The 16,213-nt window shown below is 35.1% G+C and overlaps 1 protein-coding gene across 4 annotated transcripts in view; it reads left to right on the top strand.

Annotated features, from left to right (window-relative positions):
- The window catches only part of SASH1 (SAM and SH3 domain containing 1), a 209,807-nt gene that overhangs the window by 143,495 nt on the left and 50,099 nt on the right, over window positions 1-16,213 (top strand). For 2 of the 4 annotated variants that reach the window (XM_087718314.1, XM_087718313.1), the window contains exons 5-9: window positions 5,202-5,242; window positions 5,933-6,019; window positions 6,759-6,890; window positions 7,776-7,888; window positions 8,778-8,879. In XM_087718314.1, the coding sequence (XP_087574440.1) occupies window positions 5,202-5,242; window positions 5,933-6,019; window positions 6,759-6,890; window positions 7,776-7,888; window positions 8,778-8,879 (475 nt within the window). The remainder of the gene's footprint in view (window positions 1-5,201; window positions 5,243-5,932; window positions 6,020-6,758; window positions 6,891-7,775; window positions 7,889-8,777; window positions 8,880-16,213) is intronic. The other 2 variants (XM_087718312.1, XM_087718315.1) reach the window with 1 other exon arrangement.

Genomic DNA, 16,213 nt, shown 5'->3' with positions numbered 1-16,213 from the left:
CTATATAACTATATAACTATATAACTATATAACTATATAACTATATAACTATATAACTATATAACTATATAACTATATAACTATATAACTATATAACTATATAACTATATAACTATATAACTATATAACTATATAACTATATAACTATATAACTATATAACTATATAACTATATAACTATATAACTATATATATATATATATATATATATATATATATATATATATATATATATATATATATATATATATATATATATATATATATATATATATATATATATATATAGTTTGATAGTAAACAGATCTTCTTTCACACAAATCTATATTGACTATCCTTTTTTTTCCTCTCCTGAGGCAAGCCACTGTCTGAAGTCCTTTTACTGTGTGCCTTGGAGGGCATTTCATTTGAAAGCTGGCTAATGAAGCTGTATATAAGAGTACAACAAAGCCAAAGGGCCAAAGCTATGGTGTAATGGCATTTGACTGCTTTTCAGACATAACAGCATCAGAACTACTGCCAAGTGTGACTGCATCAAGTTTCAGAGCGAGTTAGCCTATGAATGGAAGAACACAAATTATGTCCCATATACATTCATGGAGAAGATGCAGGTTCCACACAGAACAGTGTAATTGTCAAATCAAACAAGAAGGCCATTCTTGGGGATCATATTTTTTTCTCTCTCATGCATTTAAGGAATTGAAGTTCCCATCTCAGCTCAGAAACAAGATCCTTACTTTATAGGATGCAGAGTTGAAGTCTGCTTTTTTCCCGTCCTCTTAACACCAAATATTTCCTAATATAATTGTCAAAGTGCTGTGAATAATTTCTTTGGTAGTCCACCAATTAGAACATTGTCATAGAACTATATATTCTCTATGATGATTCAGAATTGCTCTGGAATTCAAGAGAGCAATTCTTCACTAGTCATTAAAGCAGTTGCTTCCAAATGAATCTGAAAATATATATATATATATATATATATATATATATATATATATATATATATATATATATATATATATATATATATATATATATATATATATATATATATATTTTGTAGGTATTTTAAGGAACTGACTCATTTAAAGCAATTCTTAAAATGGCAGCATCGTTTTTTTCAAGCTCATATAGAATGTGGAAAAGAGATATGGCATCTTTAATTTATAGTAGAGTGTGCTGCATATTTCAGGTTGAGAGACATCCTTGGCTTTCAGCTAGCATGCCTGGAGGCTAACCTTGAAAAACTAAACATTTAAAACTAAATTTATGGGTGATAGTAAATTAGATCTAATGTATAATTAAGTAAAATATAATATAATTTATTTTATTCATTAGATTTATATCTTGCTTTTTTTCTCCAGAAGCTCAAGGTGATAGAGACAAATAATATTTTCTCTTCCAATTTTCTCTCACAACAGCAAACCTGTGAGATGACTGGTTCAAAATTACATACCATAGTCAGCTTTCATGACTGAGTCTCTCCCTGGACCTAATCTAATACAATCAATATGCTTATCCTCCATCATGTATTTGATTCTGTCTGCTTTCTCTCATGGTAAAATGATAATTTGGCAGCATTTCTGAGGTTGCTTTCTGAAGACTTTGGGGACTTCTAATTTTATACCCTTGAACTTTGTGCATAACTCCATTGTGAAATAATCCCTTTCTCTCCTGCTTTTCTTTAAAGTTAAAACACCTTCAGAAGTCTATGTGTTGAAATGGAAGGCAGAAAGGAAAAATAACTTGAATACTTGAGACAGGGAGAAAAAGCGTTTATTAAGATTTTGAGTCCAGAAGATTTGGGATTGTCTGTGAACTTTTCCATGCTTCCCCCCCCCCCCCCAGTTCTTAAAAGGACAACTCTCTATTCTTTGAAATGTATTTATGAATAAATTTTGAGATACATGTATTATATTTTTTTTCACTTTTAGTAATACAAACAAACAAGCCAACCAAAACATTATAATTATTGGGAATAGTTCACATATTCTTTTAATAATAGTAAGACATCGCTGCATTTATAAATTGTGCAAATAGTCTTACACTATTCTTTGTGAGTATGTTTTCTATTTGGCATCTTTCTCTTGCCTATGATGCAATTTTTACAGTTGTTTATATAGTCATACCTGCATAACTCAAAAAGCTGGGCATTGTGATTTTTATGTGTTTGAAAAAGACACACCACTTCTAAGAGAAAGAGAAGCAGAGTATTTGTGAGTGACTGAACTCTGTTTCCTTGTCAAGAATAAGAGGAGAAATTCCAATAGATACACTTACATGAAAATGCAAAACAAAGGCAGAGACATATTGACATGAGATAATCTTGCAGATAAATTAAACACTACAAAGACTACAAAAATACATCTCTATATCTTATGTCATTTTCTGTTTTACTAAAGAGTCTATATCAACAACTGGCAAGCTTTTCCAAATGTGTTTAGACATATTTATAAATAAATGAAGAAAGGGCTAATCTTCTTCGCAAACTGCATTGTTGCCAGTCTGCAGTTTAACAGAATAGCAGATTTGGAAGGGACCGTGGAGGTCTTCTAGTCAAACCCCCTCTTCAGGCAGGAAACCCTATACAATTTCTGACAAATGATTGTCCAACCTCTTCTTTAAAACTTCCAGTGTTGAAGCATTCACAACTTCTGGAGGCAAGTCATTCTACTGATTAATTGTTCTAACTGTCAGGTAATTAGTTTTACATTGCTTCTTGTCCTTCATTAGTTTCCATCTATTGCTTCTTGTCCTGCCTTAAGATGTTTTGGAGAATAGGTGGACTCCCATTCTTTGTGGCAACCCCTTAGATATTGGAACATTGCTATCATGTCCCCCTAGTCCTTTTCATTAAACTAGACATACCCAGTTTCTGCAACCGTTTTAGCTTCAAGTCCCCTAACTATCTTTGTTGCTCTTCTCTGCACTCTTTCTAGACTCTCAAAATATCTTTTTGTTGCTTCTGGATCGAATTCAAGGAGTTGGTTTGGACCTTCAAAACTCTTAATAGCTTAGGGTCAGGTTATCTGTGGGATTGCCTCTCCCCAATTACATCTGTCTTGCCTCATCAGGTCAAACAGCGAAGACATGTTGTAGGTCCTGTGCACATTTCATCCCAAGAGATGTGACTTCTCTGCCACAGACCTTGCCTTGTAGAATCTTCTCTTACCCAAAACAAGATTATCTCCATCACTCTCAACATCCCACAAATCTTTCAAGACCTGGCTATGATTGGGCGTTCCAGGATATCATCCTCTCCTATTTTATGTGCCTTTTTAATAGTTTTTAACTCTGGTTGTTTAATGTATTTATTGTTTCACTTTAATTAAGTGCTGTACACTACCCAGAGTCATTTTTGTATGAGATGGGTGGCTAAACAAATAAGATAAATAAATAAAATCTTTCTTGAAGTGTGTGTGTGTGTGTGTATGCACATACACACACATACCACTATCCTTCATACACATATTCAAATTCAAAAGCCAAATGCTTCCATTCACTTCAGCTGCTCATAAAAAGGATCTTGCTTTAAAGCAGCTGAAGAAGCTGGAAGCCAAAGCATTTTGTTCCTAAGCTTTTATCTTTTTTTTTTTGTTAGTCGCTCTAATAAATATATTAAGTGATTAAGTGCATTCTTCTAGGTTCCTGTACAAACGTGACTGAAACACTGCTTGTGGTTTAGAAATTGTTATTAGATCTATGCTTCAAAAGAGAGAGGGGGAGAGAGAAAGAAAAATCTTCTGTATTTCTTGACTCCTTTTGAAAAATCAGATCCTTTGCTGCTGGTACTGTGAATCTAACCAAGCTATCAATTTTCTTTTTGCAAACTGAGTGTAAACTGCATCTGTCAGGAAACTAGCAATGGCCTTCTTCTAGTATGCACCTGGTGCACACCCTGATCTGGAATTGGTGTGTCAATTGGCTGCTGGTGCTGATTAAATTTCTAATCAGGCTAAAGAAAGATGATTTGCCATGTCCAGGCACTGCAGTTACTGCCTCTGCTTGGATGAATTTACTGAATCAGAATTTAACTTCTTGCTATCGTTTTCCCTTTCATGATGTCCCCTACAAATTGATGATTATGTTTTTCATGCTTATAAACAGTTGGCCTCTAATCATTTGGATCATTGACAGGGATTGTGACAGGTCTAAAACAAAGCACAATTTAATTTCTTCTTGGAGCTTTACAGAGGTGATTAAAGACTGCGCACTGCCCTCCACTGCTCATTTTAGAAATTGCATACCAGGATGGTTTGCAAACTCAAAACCATAGGTCAAAGTATAATACAGCTTCTGTGTGTATGTGAGGTGAAATTTCCATCTTGTTTTCCAGAAATATGACAATTGCCATCCAATCTGTTTGCTTTAATCATAAAACGCATAATATGAGACAATAGAACAAATACAGTGCTGCTTTGGAATGAAGACAGGATCCTGTAGTCTGTGTGGAATGTTTTCTGTTTGATTTATGCACATAGCTTTTTCTATACAACAGATCATTACTTGTGGGAAAATTAAGCTTGCTTATGAATTTCAATTTAAATATGGGTAGCCAAATAATGGCAGGGCATCTTTCTGGACTATTAATCACCTATCAAATACTGTATCTATCAGAATATGATATGGGAAAGGTTGTTGTCTCTTTAATAAAGGCAAATTAAGTACAGAAGACAGAGAAACAAACAGAAGAACTTTGTCAGATAGCTAAAAGATTCAGCTGGGGAACCATCTGATTATCTTTTAGGTAACTCCTCACATTGCTCAGTGGATAGCTGGAAATGTAGATGGTCCCACAAGATTTGTGTATTGGAACTACATGTGTACAATGGTGTTTTCCTAAGAAGATTTCTGTCTGTCTCTTGTGGCAGACAGTGGAGGGAGGGGGAAGAGCGGAAGACTTCCTTCAGTCCATTTCCCCTTTTGACCTCACAACTTTAACATTTTTGTCCTCCATAACATATTTTTCTGCATCGGTCACAAGAAGATCATTTCAAAGCATTCTCAGTGGAGCTAAGCTCATGCCATTGTATGAGCATGGAGCTGAGATGCTGCTTCTTCCTCCTGGCTTCATAGAAGGAGAAGAGGGGAAGGGGATATCTATTCCACAAATATTAATTAATTATAAGCCACCCAGCTTTCTTGGAGCAGCTGATGTTTGCCGCAATTTGCACTGTCTCTTTCTCTTTTGTGTTTTAGGTTCTCTCTTCATAAGTCAAGTTCTGAAGAAAGTGCAGTTGGTCAGTATGCTTCTTCTCTTTGTGGGGGGTGGAAGGGGCTTTGTTTTGAAAAAGCCGTAACCAAATGTATGTGAATGCATGATTCTCAAAAAAATAAATTCATTTGTTCTTCTATTTACACTTTTGTTTCTGAAATAACTTTTGCCTCCAAAATCCGCTTTAAACTTTTAAAAGTTACAACGGCACTGAAAAGAGGGACTTACGACCATTTTTCTCACTTAACTGTTGCAGCATCCCCAGGGTCACATGATCACAATTCAGATGCTTAGCACAACTGGTTCATATTTACGATGGTTGCACAGTCCCAGGGACATGTGATCATATTTTATGACCTTCTGACAAGCAAAGTCAGTGGAGAAGCAGAGACTCAGTTAACAACTGTGTTACTAACTTAACAACTGTGGCAAGAAAGATCATAAAATAGGGCACAACTCACTTAGCAATTGTCTCTCTTAGCAACAGAAATTTTGGGCTCAATTGTGGACATAAGACAAGAACTGCCTGAGGTGTTTCCTCATTAAAAAGAAACTCTATATGTTATTTGTTTATTAAAAATATTTTAATAGCTTTCCTTATTCAAATATAATAAATATTTATGACTGCTCATTTAAAACTGATATTGTTTTTGGAACTGAATGATGATAGTGGTTTTCTTTTCTTCTTTAAAATCTTTTAAATTATATATGTTAGGTAAAGTAGATTGGAAAAAGAAGAATAAATACTTCTGGCAAAACTTCCGAAAGAATCAGAAGGGACTAATGAGACAGTCTTCAAAAGGTAAAAAAATTTAATGAAGTTCTTTTTTTTTCATTATTAAATTGGGAAAGGTTTATATAGCTATTGGGCCCTTAAGCAGAATTTATGTACTCAGCTTTAATCTTTAGCAAGGATGATCATAATTATTTTATAATGCTCTGTGTTCAGTGAGTTCCAAAGTATTAGAAAACTGGGTTATGTACTGTACTGTCACTTATTAACCCTGAGCAAAACTTCAGGTGTTTTTTTAATCCCATAGAACAATTATATGCTAAATTATCATGAGATAGAGCTCTTTTTTAATGTCACTATGCTACTATTCACAAGCTGGGTCTCTTGAGGAAGAAAAAATTCTTTAGCACCCTCCCATTGGAAGGGTCAGCTTAATCAGGGAGTATCTGAACTTAGGTCAACCTCACAAAATTCATGGTTAGAATAGAATAGAATAGAATAGAATAGAATAGAATAATAGAGTTGGAAAGGACCTTGGAGGTCTTCTAGTCCAACCCCCTGCTTAGGCAGGAAACCATACACTACTTCAGACAAATGGTTATCCAACATCTTAAAAACTTGCAGTGTTGGAGCATTCACAACTTCTGGAGGCAAGTTGTTCCATTGATTAATTGTTGTAACTGTCAGGAAATTTCTCCTTAGTTCTAAGTTGATTCTCTCCTTGATTAGTTTCCACCCATTGCTTCTTGTCCTGCCTTCAGGTGCTTTGGAGAATAGCTTGACTCCCTCTTCTTTGTGTCTCCCCAAGTCTTTTTTATTAAACTAGACATACCCAGTTCCTGCAACCTTTCTTCTACTTCCATTATGCAGATACTGTCATATAGACCTCCCCAGGGTAGAATCAGGACAACTTACAAAATGTGCATTATGACTTTAAAAAGCAAGTCTTGATTTATATAGTTGCAATCAAATATGAAAAACCAATGTTTTTGTTGTCACATCATAATATTTTGTTATTTTTTGTTCATCATCTCAGTTTATAGTGAGTGGCTTTAGCTTTGATAATTCTGTATTGATTTTATTATTTTAATGAACCAATGGCATCTTAGGTGACTTTGTCTGTATCTCATAGATAAAAACATATTTGCACTTTTAGGAAACATACAATTTTATGATAAAATAAAGTAGTCCATCCTCTCTTCCATATGGCTGCCTTCAAAAATATAAATTGGGTAACCCTTGATCAATTTTATTAAAACATGCTTTGGTTTAGCAGCTATGGATTAAATAGTTCCAATTTTACAAAATTTACATCTTTCATACAAGATGTTAATCACTACATGTTAGAATCTAAGATGCTAAACCTATTAGCGTTGTAAAGTTGATAAAATTGTCATAATGTCAAGCAACCCAGACAATTTGCATAGTTTCCATATTCAGATTCGGCAAAAAAATTGCATAATGAGCAAAGTGATGTCATAACATGACATTAACATAATAGCCTCAACAATTCTCTGAATGTCACGTAAACATCATTATTTTCCCGATTTGTTGCAAATCATATACACATCAAATGAAGCATTCCATACAGAGGAGTTAAAAATAGCAATTTCCTATCTCCAGTGTCATTCTCATTCTGAAATGTTAAGATCATTGCAGTTTTCAAAACTTAAATAAAAATGTTGAAATGTGAATAAGTGGGGAATTAAGTAGCACGATTAAACATAGCAAATTCACTGGGAAAATCATGACTTATTGTGCTTGACTCATATTTCTTTTGTATTGAAATACTATTTATTCTTTCATCTTTCCTATTTATCTCCAGGGGAAGATGTTGGTTATGTAGCAAGTGAAATCACAATGAGTGACGAGGAGCGGATCCAGTTAATGATGATGGTCAAGGAGAAGATGATTACTATTGAGGAAGCTCTTGCAAGGGTATATAATGCAAATACATTATATATGCTAGGGACAAAAGATAGGCCTGATTACATCAGTGAATCACAGAATCTTGTGCCTAGCATCCATAATTATGAGAATCAAACAAATACAGAGAGTTTCTAAATAGCTGGTTTTGTGGATCAGATGGAAATTTCTGTCCTTTTCAAGCAGGAACAGATTCCTGAATGAAAACATTTCTAAGGTAAAGGTCTTAATGTAAAAAAAAAACCAAACCCTGGAAACATTTATTCTATTCTATATATATTATCATCACAATGGATGAAATTTTAGACAAGACTATTTTCAGCTGGGCAATAATATGGTATATATCTACAATTCCTATTCATATAAATTTAATTCTCCTTTGAGGATCAAGTTTCAAAATTGGTTTGTGTGTAGGTGCGTGCGCACGGTGTTTGTGTGTGTGTGTTTGGATTTGTTTTGTTTTTTGTCCAAAATTAGCATTTTTTCAAAATAGTCTAAACAACAAAGATTCCATTGTACAGTAGGTTAAAAATATATACATACTTGAATAATATTTGCATTAGACAAGTATATAAAATTGTAACTATTGTTGTAATGATACATCATATGTCTTTTCTTGTATTTTTCCGTTATTTTATAGAGCACTTGTATGTTTTTCCTTTTTGGCAATATCATTTTTATGTTTTGCTCTTTTTTCTTTTGTAATTAATTAATAATCAATATCAATAGTTAAATAAATACAAATCTAAAGAACAAACGTATTTTCACAATTGCTTTGCACGGTACTAACAGCTTTAATTTCTCTAATAATTATTTGCTTATAAAAATATTAAAATAAATAAATATACTTTTAGCAAGTGAGAAAATTGAGAGATTGCTCTTTGTTTTATTTTCATTTCAGCTTAAGGAATATGAAGCTCAACATCGGCAATCAGGAAACATGGATGCATCTGAATGGTCTGATAATTCTTATCCGACATTTGATGTTTCTTCCAATTGCAATGTAAGTCTGTATCAATCTAAGTCTGTACCAAGTTCATGGTTACTGTAGAACAGTGGTTCCCAAACTTGGCAACTTTAAGACTTGTGGACTTCAACTCCCAGAATTCTCCAGCCAGCAGAGTCCACAAGTCTTAAAGTTGCCAAGTTTGGGAACCACTGCTGTAGAATTTAAAAACCTACAGTAGCTGAATGTCATTAGAGGAACGGAAAATAAAAAGACCTTCAAATTGGAGGTAGTCCTTGACTTACAACTGTCCTTTACTGACCATTTGAAGGTATGAAGACCCCCAAAAAGATACGCCCAAGATTTGAAGGTCCAATGGCCTTTCCCATGCAGTCACACAAATGTATATTGTGCATTTGGCAACTGGCCTATAGAGTCAATTATAGGGGAGATGGCAGCATGAAAATTTAATAAATCAATTTATGATAATTGCAGCATCCCATGGTCATATAACCGGAATTTTGTTTAAGGAACATTTCATTCATTTAATGACTGCTGCATTCACTTAATGACCACCAGAAAAAAAATTGAGTCAGTCATGTGGATGTATTGAATTATGATGTTCATGAATACAATGGAAATTCCAATTGTAAGTCAAGGGCTACTTATAGAAATATAAAAGATAAACACCACTAGGATTGGATGTTGGGGTGGGGTTTTTTTACTTCAGAGAAGTTTAGGGTAGAACTGGACATGAGCAAAAGCTAGTCAGCTCTTATCTTTCTTTCCATAGGAGTTAGGTAATTGTATTTATTTCTAAAGGCTGTCAAATATTTTTTCAGGCTTTTCATTTTAATTCCAAGGAGCCTTTTTTATTTTACTTCTAGCACTTCTTGAAAGGAAGGTCACCATAAAAGTAGTAAAAGTCTTATTTTACCATTTCTAAAATATAATAATGAGAACTATTTCTGCAAAGCGGCTTTGTAGCTGCTGGACATATTCACATATGAGCACTTGAAAAGAAAAGAAAGTTGCTGTCAAAACATACCGAAATGATTTAATTAATATTGAACTTGCTTTTTCCTCTTCACCTTCTGTTATTTACAGTTTTTCTTGCAAATTGAAATGTTTGGTCTCTGACTGATCTTAAAAAGAGCTAGCAAAGGAGAAGCACCCATCATCTTTATATCTGGAGTAAGGCTGGTCTCTGTTACTACTATATTCTTAATTATATGCTCCGTTTAGACCAGTTCATCTCTGATCTTCTAAAATATGCTAAACTGGCAACTGCATTGGATTCAGAGAGATTTATTTCAATATTTTGATAGCTCCGTGTCCAGTTTATAGTTTAGGGAACTTTTCCACAGGTTTCCTGGTATATGTTCTCTAAAAAGTGGTGGTGTGTCAGGGTCTAATTCAGGCTGACTTTTCATAAATATTTTGTTATACTTACTTTGAGTTTACTCCTAGTGTTAATGATTAATTTAGTCATGGTAAGTTCAATAAGCTACAATTGATTGTGTTTGTACAAATTAAGCCATAAGCCATAGTTTGTAATCATAATGATTAGGTTTACTCAACATATCAAGACAAAATAAAGCATATTACCTTATGATTTAGCATAAATCATAAACCCAGTTCTGCTTTTCAAGGATGTACTTTTCAGAACATAATTTGAAGGAATTTAAAAACCATCATTCATCTCTAATGACCTATTGATCTACTTTACTTCCAGAAGTCTGTGAATCTAGTCTACTGCTCCAGAAATCAATGTCCATAACTAAAGATTTAATTCTACATTTCAGAATGGGGCATGAAAAGCAAATTAAAATTGTAGGAGTTTCCCAAATCTCTTAACAATGTGATCTGAAAGCAAAATGTCCAATTCAAAATATGTTGATTCAGCAATAAACCTTTAAATGACTCTTCAGTACAGCAGCCAAACAGACAGCACAAGTACTTTCATTCCACCCAATACCTTGTCACTATCCTGTCAATAGCAGACAGATAAACAAAACAAAAACAAAAAAACCCTCCCAAGTTCATCTATAGGTGAAAGGGATGCCACATTTCAAAGTTCCAAAATCTTTCTTGAACCCAAAGAATGTTATGACAGGAAGTATTCCACTTTATTTCAGAGACTGTCAACCCACCTTATCAGTAAAGGTGGAGCTGGTGTCCTAATTATAATTAATAGTAATATAGCCCTGTCAGTGTGTGGTGACATGTTATGAGTAACAAGAAAACAAGTCTCTCTGAGAAAAGTATCATATTTAACCCAGAAAAAATATTCAAAACAGATGAGATGAGGGGGAGGAGAAACGTAGAAGGAAAGATTACAATGCTAATGTTAATGATGTAATATATTGTCATTTTTACTTTTCAGTGGTTCTCTCTGCTGGTGCCTTGTGAAACTTATAATAAGATCACAAGTTATTAATCAAGTAATATCTGCAAATATAAATATAATTAAATAACAGAGGGAGGGAAAAACATTACTAAAACGTAACATCATCAAAAGCGGTTGGAGTCAACATGTTGTGATAATCCCTCTAAAAGACAATAAATATGTATCTCTCTGGATTCAATTTATCTATATATAGATTTATTTATCACTGTACATAATTTTGTCTTAGTGAAATAGATAGCCTTAAGGCAGTTTAAAAAATTACTACTACTCTTAGCTTCAGCCTTAAAATGTATTTTTTTTAAATCTCATTGTCAGTGCCAAAAAGTAATGTATTATTCCTCCCACTTATTGCCAGCTTTTAAATATATTTTCAGTAAATTAATACAAGATGGTTTTCAGTTATCCTTAACATTTGTTATTTCATTTCTCTTTCTGTCTCTCCCCATGTTACAATTCAATACAATAGCAGAGTTGGAAGGGGCCTTGGAGGCCTTCCAGTCCAACCCTCTGCCTAGGCAGGAAACCTTATACCATTTCAGACAAATGGCTATCCAACATCTTCTTAAAGACTTCCAGTGTCTTCCAGTGTTCAGTACCTACAGAAGAGCATCTTCTAAAATTTCCATCTTGGTTGAGAATTCTAGTAATTATAGTCTCAAAAATCTCTTCATTGGGGAACGTGAGAATAGTAAAGGCAGCGTGGTAGGATTAAGTGGCTAAGAAGTACATAAAATCTAAATGATATAAGAATTAAGTACATACTCAACAAGAAACATATTCTGTTTTTATACTGGGGATGGGTGGAGGGAGAAAATATAATTCTTTGCTCCATTCCTCACTCAAAGAGAAAATTTTACTTGTATAGTATTTGAATACTTTTTCCCGCATCTGTGATTAAAGGAATCAACATAATAGAAGACTTCAAGCCTTCCAGATGTGCTGGATCACAAATCCAATCATTTGCTCAGCCAGGGCAACGGAGAATTAGATTAGAGAAGGCTGAATAATGACAGATACATTCTTCTCCTCAGAAGGGGCTTATGAAAAGCTTTAATATGGTTGAGAGGGCAATTCACTAGATAGCTTGCATTAGGCAGTGCAACTCAGGGAACTCCTTATGACAGAGCAAAGTTATGGCCAATATCCAAAGCAATCCTGCATGAACCAAATGCCCCTCTGTCAGTGCATTTTGCTGTCATGCTGGATTCTGTGCCATCAAATGAAAATAGGATAATAGATCCTTAGGGTGATTTCATTCTGTAACTTAATGAAACTATTTTTTTAAAAAAGAAATGAAAGGATGGCTGTATTATACAACTTGTAAAAGAGTTTTAACTTTATGATTTTAAATATTGATCAGTCAAATATGCATAGAGTATTTGTGTGGTAATCTTACAATGTATTTACCATGTAGCATGTAATTATGAAATGATTAAATCGTTCTGATGAAATTGGTTTAACAGTTAATTCTACAATAGTGTGTTCAAAAAGGGAACTAGATTTCTATGACAGAGTTCTATGAACTCTATAATGTCTCTCTGTGTGTGTAGATGTATGCATACTTTGTATATGTGTGTGTGCATATATACATCCCAAAATCAAGAAGAAACTTATTTGCTAAATGCTTTTAAAAAGTGACTGGAGCCAATCTTTTGAAACATGTTTCAGCAACTACTCCATTATTGAATCAAGCCCTCAATTAAAATTATAATAATTTTCCCGTCATGAATACCTGAAAGAAAATCCCTATTCATTTTATCAGGCATTTGATTACTAGTTAATATTCAGTATGATTCTTGCTAAAGTGACCATTGGAGCATGTTTGTTCATTGGATGGCCCGTAGGCTGGTATTCAGTAGGGAACTGTTGCAAATTGATTGAAGAAACTTGTTGTTACTACTTAAGTGCTAGATGGATACAGGGTTGGATTATGTTGAATTTTCCATGTTCCATTTGATGTGAGTGTTCTTGCATTTCTCCAAGATCCTGGAAAGTTGATGAAATTTAACAAGATAATGTAGTTGGATTTATTTTGTCAATTAGATAATTTCAAGCTCAAATACTGTAAAACTAATAAATACATTCTATTACATTTTGGAAATGCTCCGCCGAGCAGCTGGAGCATCGCAGGCGGTAAGTACACATGCGTGGGCTGTGCATATGTGTGCGCAGGCTGCGCACCTTCATGTGGTGGACACCTGGCCCCATTGCACCGTACCAATTGCAACAGAATCCGGAACCTATCACTGATGCAATACCACAGAGATTTGGGTTATTACAGAGCTAGCTACTTTGTTATAGAACAGTGGTGGCGAACCTTTTCGGCACCAAATACCCAAACCGTAATGTCAACTGGTCTCCGGATTTCCGGCACTCCAGCTCATGCAAAGATCAGCTAGCTAGCATGCATGCATGCCCTGGAAACCAGAAGAGCAGCTGATGACAGTGCGCATGCCCACAGGATGCCATTGGTTCACCATCACGGCTATAGAATGTCCAGCTAACTGAAAAGTGGGCACCTTTAGACTGATGATACTATGGATTAGCTGACCCCACTGTTAGCTAAATGTTTTAGCAAATGGTTTGTGGTAATCTACGGTTTCCAATCTGCTGGTCTGATTAGTTTGGGACCAACATTAGCAGAATTGTTCTTCCAGGTCTTGTCTTGACGTCAACAGTTTTGTGTAACTTTCATTTCTTAACAGTGCTTGCCAGAATCAAAATTGCTAGCTGGAAGTGTATTTGTTTTTCTTTTAAATAACCTCCTCCTCTTTTGTAAGAATGAATTGTATTCATTTTCAAGTCCTTACCCAGCTACTCAGAAGAACCAATGTACATTGAAAGTAGATGGAACTCCAGTACCAGTGTTAGAGGGTCAAAGTGTTTATTGATCTGTAAAATTGTAAGCCTGACAAGTAGGCCACTTTTTGGAATCTGTGAACAACTGTATATGAAGAGCAAGACTCTATTCACATTTGCAGAAATATATAAAGATTAGATAGCTTTTGTTTACTTAGCAATTGAGTGAATTGTGCCATTTAAGTCGGGATGCCAAACATATGCATGAAACTATATCTCTAGATAAATGCATGTGTAATAAAACATGTGCATATTATTACATATATTTTCTTTATTGAAATGCCTATTTCTTGTAACTAATCACATAGTTCTGAAATGATACAGATAGGAAATAAGGTTAAGCTAGCTCAACACCCCTGAGTTAAACAGTAATTTGATAAGTTAATTAGTAATTTCTTGGATGGACTTTTTTATTGGCATATTTAGAAAGCAGATCATAACTGAAGAAGCAATAAATGGAGTCGGATCAAGAAATATAAATCACTTCTTTAAAACGTGAATTTCAGGAGTTGTTTCTTTAGATACAGTAAATACATACTTCCCCAAATCATACTGTGTTTCCTCAAAAATAAGACAAGGTCTTATTTTCTTTTGACCCCCGAAATAAGTGCTTGGTATTATTTGCAGGGAGATCTTATTATTTTTGAGGTGCAAGAGGCAGCGAACATGGTCACCTCATGGCTGCTGCTATGTTCCAATTTTGGGGGGATGACTTTTTTGGGGGGCACATGCACTCAAAAGTTCGATTAGGCTTATTATCCCGGGAGGTCTTATTTTAAGGGAAACAGGGTATGAATAAGCTTGGCTTGAGATAGAGAATTCAATGGGAGTCAGAGCTTGCAGAGAAAACTGAAAACCGACCAACTTTTCTGAAGATCATATTAGCAACGGAGACAGTTTCCTGACTTCTAATTCTACTTTGTTAATGTAGAAACACAGAGAACAAACTTGAACATTGGGCACTATCTAATAAAATGAAATTCAGTGGTGAAAAAAGTAAGGTTATACATTTAGGCAAGAAAAACAAAATGGATAGGTACAGTGTAGCTGGTACCTTGCTCAGTAGTAGTAACTCTGAGAGGGATCTTGGAGTCCTAGTGGACAACCATTTAAATATGAGCCAGCAGTGTGAAGCAGCTGCCAAAAAAGCCAACACAGTTCTAGGCTGCATAAACAGAGGAATAGAATCAAGATCCCGTGAAGTGTTAATACTACTTTATAATGCCTTGGTGCCACACTTGGAATACTGCATTCAGTTTTGGTCGCCATGATGTAGAAAAGTGATGGAGATAATCTTGTTTGGGGTAAGAGAAGATTCTACAAGGCAAGGTCTGTGGCAGAGAAGTCACATCTCTTGGGATGAAATGTACACAGGACCTACAACATGTCTTCGCTGTTTGACCTGATGAGGCAAACAGATTAATTGGGGAGAGGCAATCCCACAGATAACCTGACCCTAAGCTATTAAAGAGTTTTGAAGGTCCAAACCAACTCCTTGAATTGGATCCAGAAGCAACAAAAAGATATTTTTCTAGGTGGTAGCCCCGACCCAATGGAACGATCTCCCCGTGGGGCTTCGTACCCTCACCACCCTCCAGACCTTCCGCACAGCCCTTAGAATCTGGCTATTCCGTCAGGCCTGGGGCTAAAGATTGTAACCCGCCCGAATGGTATGAATGTTGCGTTTTAATCATGTACTGTCTTATATGTAAAAGTCTGTCCCCCCCCCTTCCTTTTGATTGTGAGCCGCCCTGAGTCCCCCCAGGGAAAAGGGCGGCATATAAATAAACAATCCAATCCAATCCAATTTTGAGAGTCTAGAAAGAGTGCAGAGAAGAGCAACAAAGATGATTAGGGAACTGGAGGCTAAAACATGAGGAACGGTTGCAGGAACTGGATATGTCTAGTTTAATGAAAAGAAGGATTAGGGGGACATGATAGCAGTGTTCCAATATCTCAGGGGTTGCCACAAAGAAGAGGGAGTCAAACTATTCTCCAAACCTCCAAATAACCCAGGTTGGGAAGCTTTGGACCACCTGACAAAAGTTTTGTTTCAGTTTATAGTTGGAGAACTTCATAACTGCCAATGCTGTTGATCTGGTTCCTCTGTGCTTTTTCATCC

This window comes from Thamnophis sirtalis, unplaced genomic scaffold (assembly GCF_051295495.1).
Source record: "Thamnophis sirtalis isolate CommonGarterSnake01/CBP01778 unplaced genomic scaffold, rThaSir2_p1.2 scaffold_6, whole genome shotgun sequence".
NCBI lineage: Eukaryota > Metazoa > Chordata > Lepidosauria > Squamata > Natricidae > Thamnophis > Thamnophis sirtalis.
Note: the sequence above shows the minus strand (reverse complement) of the source record. Positions and strands in the feature narration are given on the sequence as shown.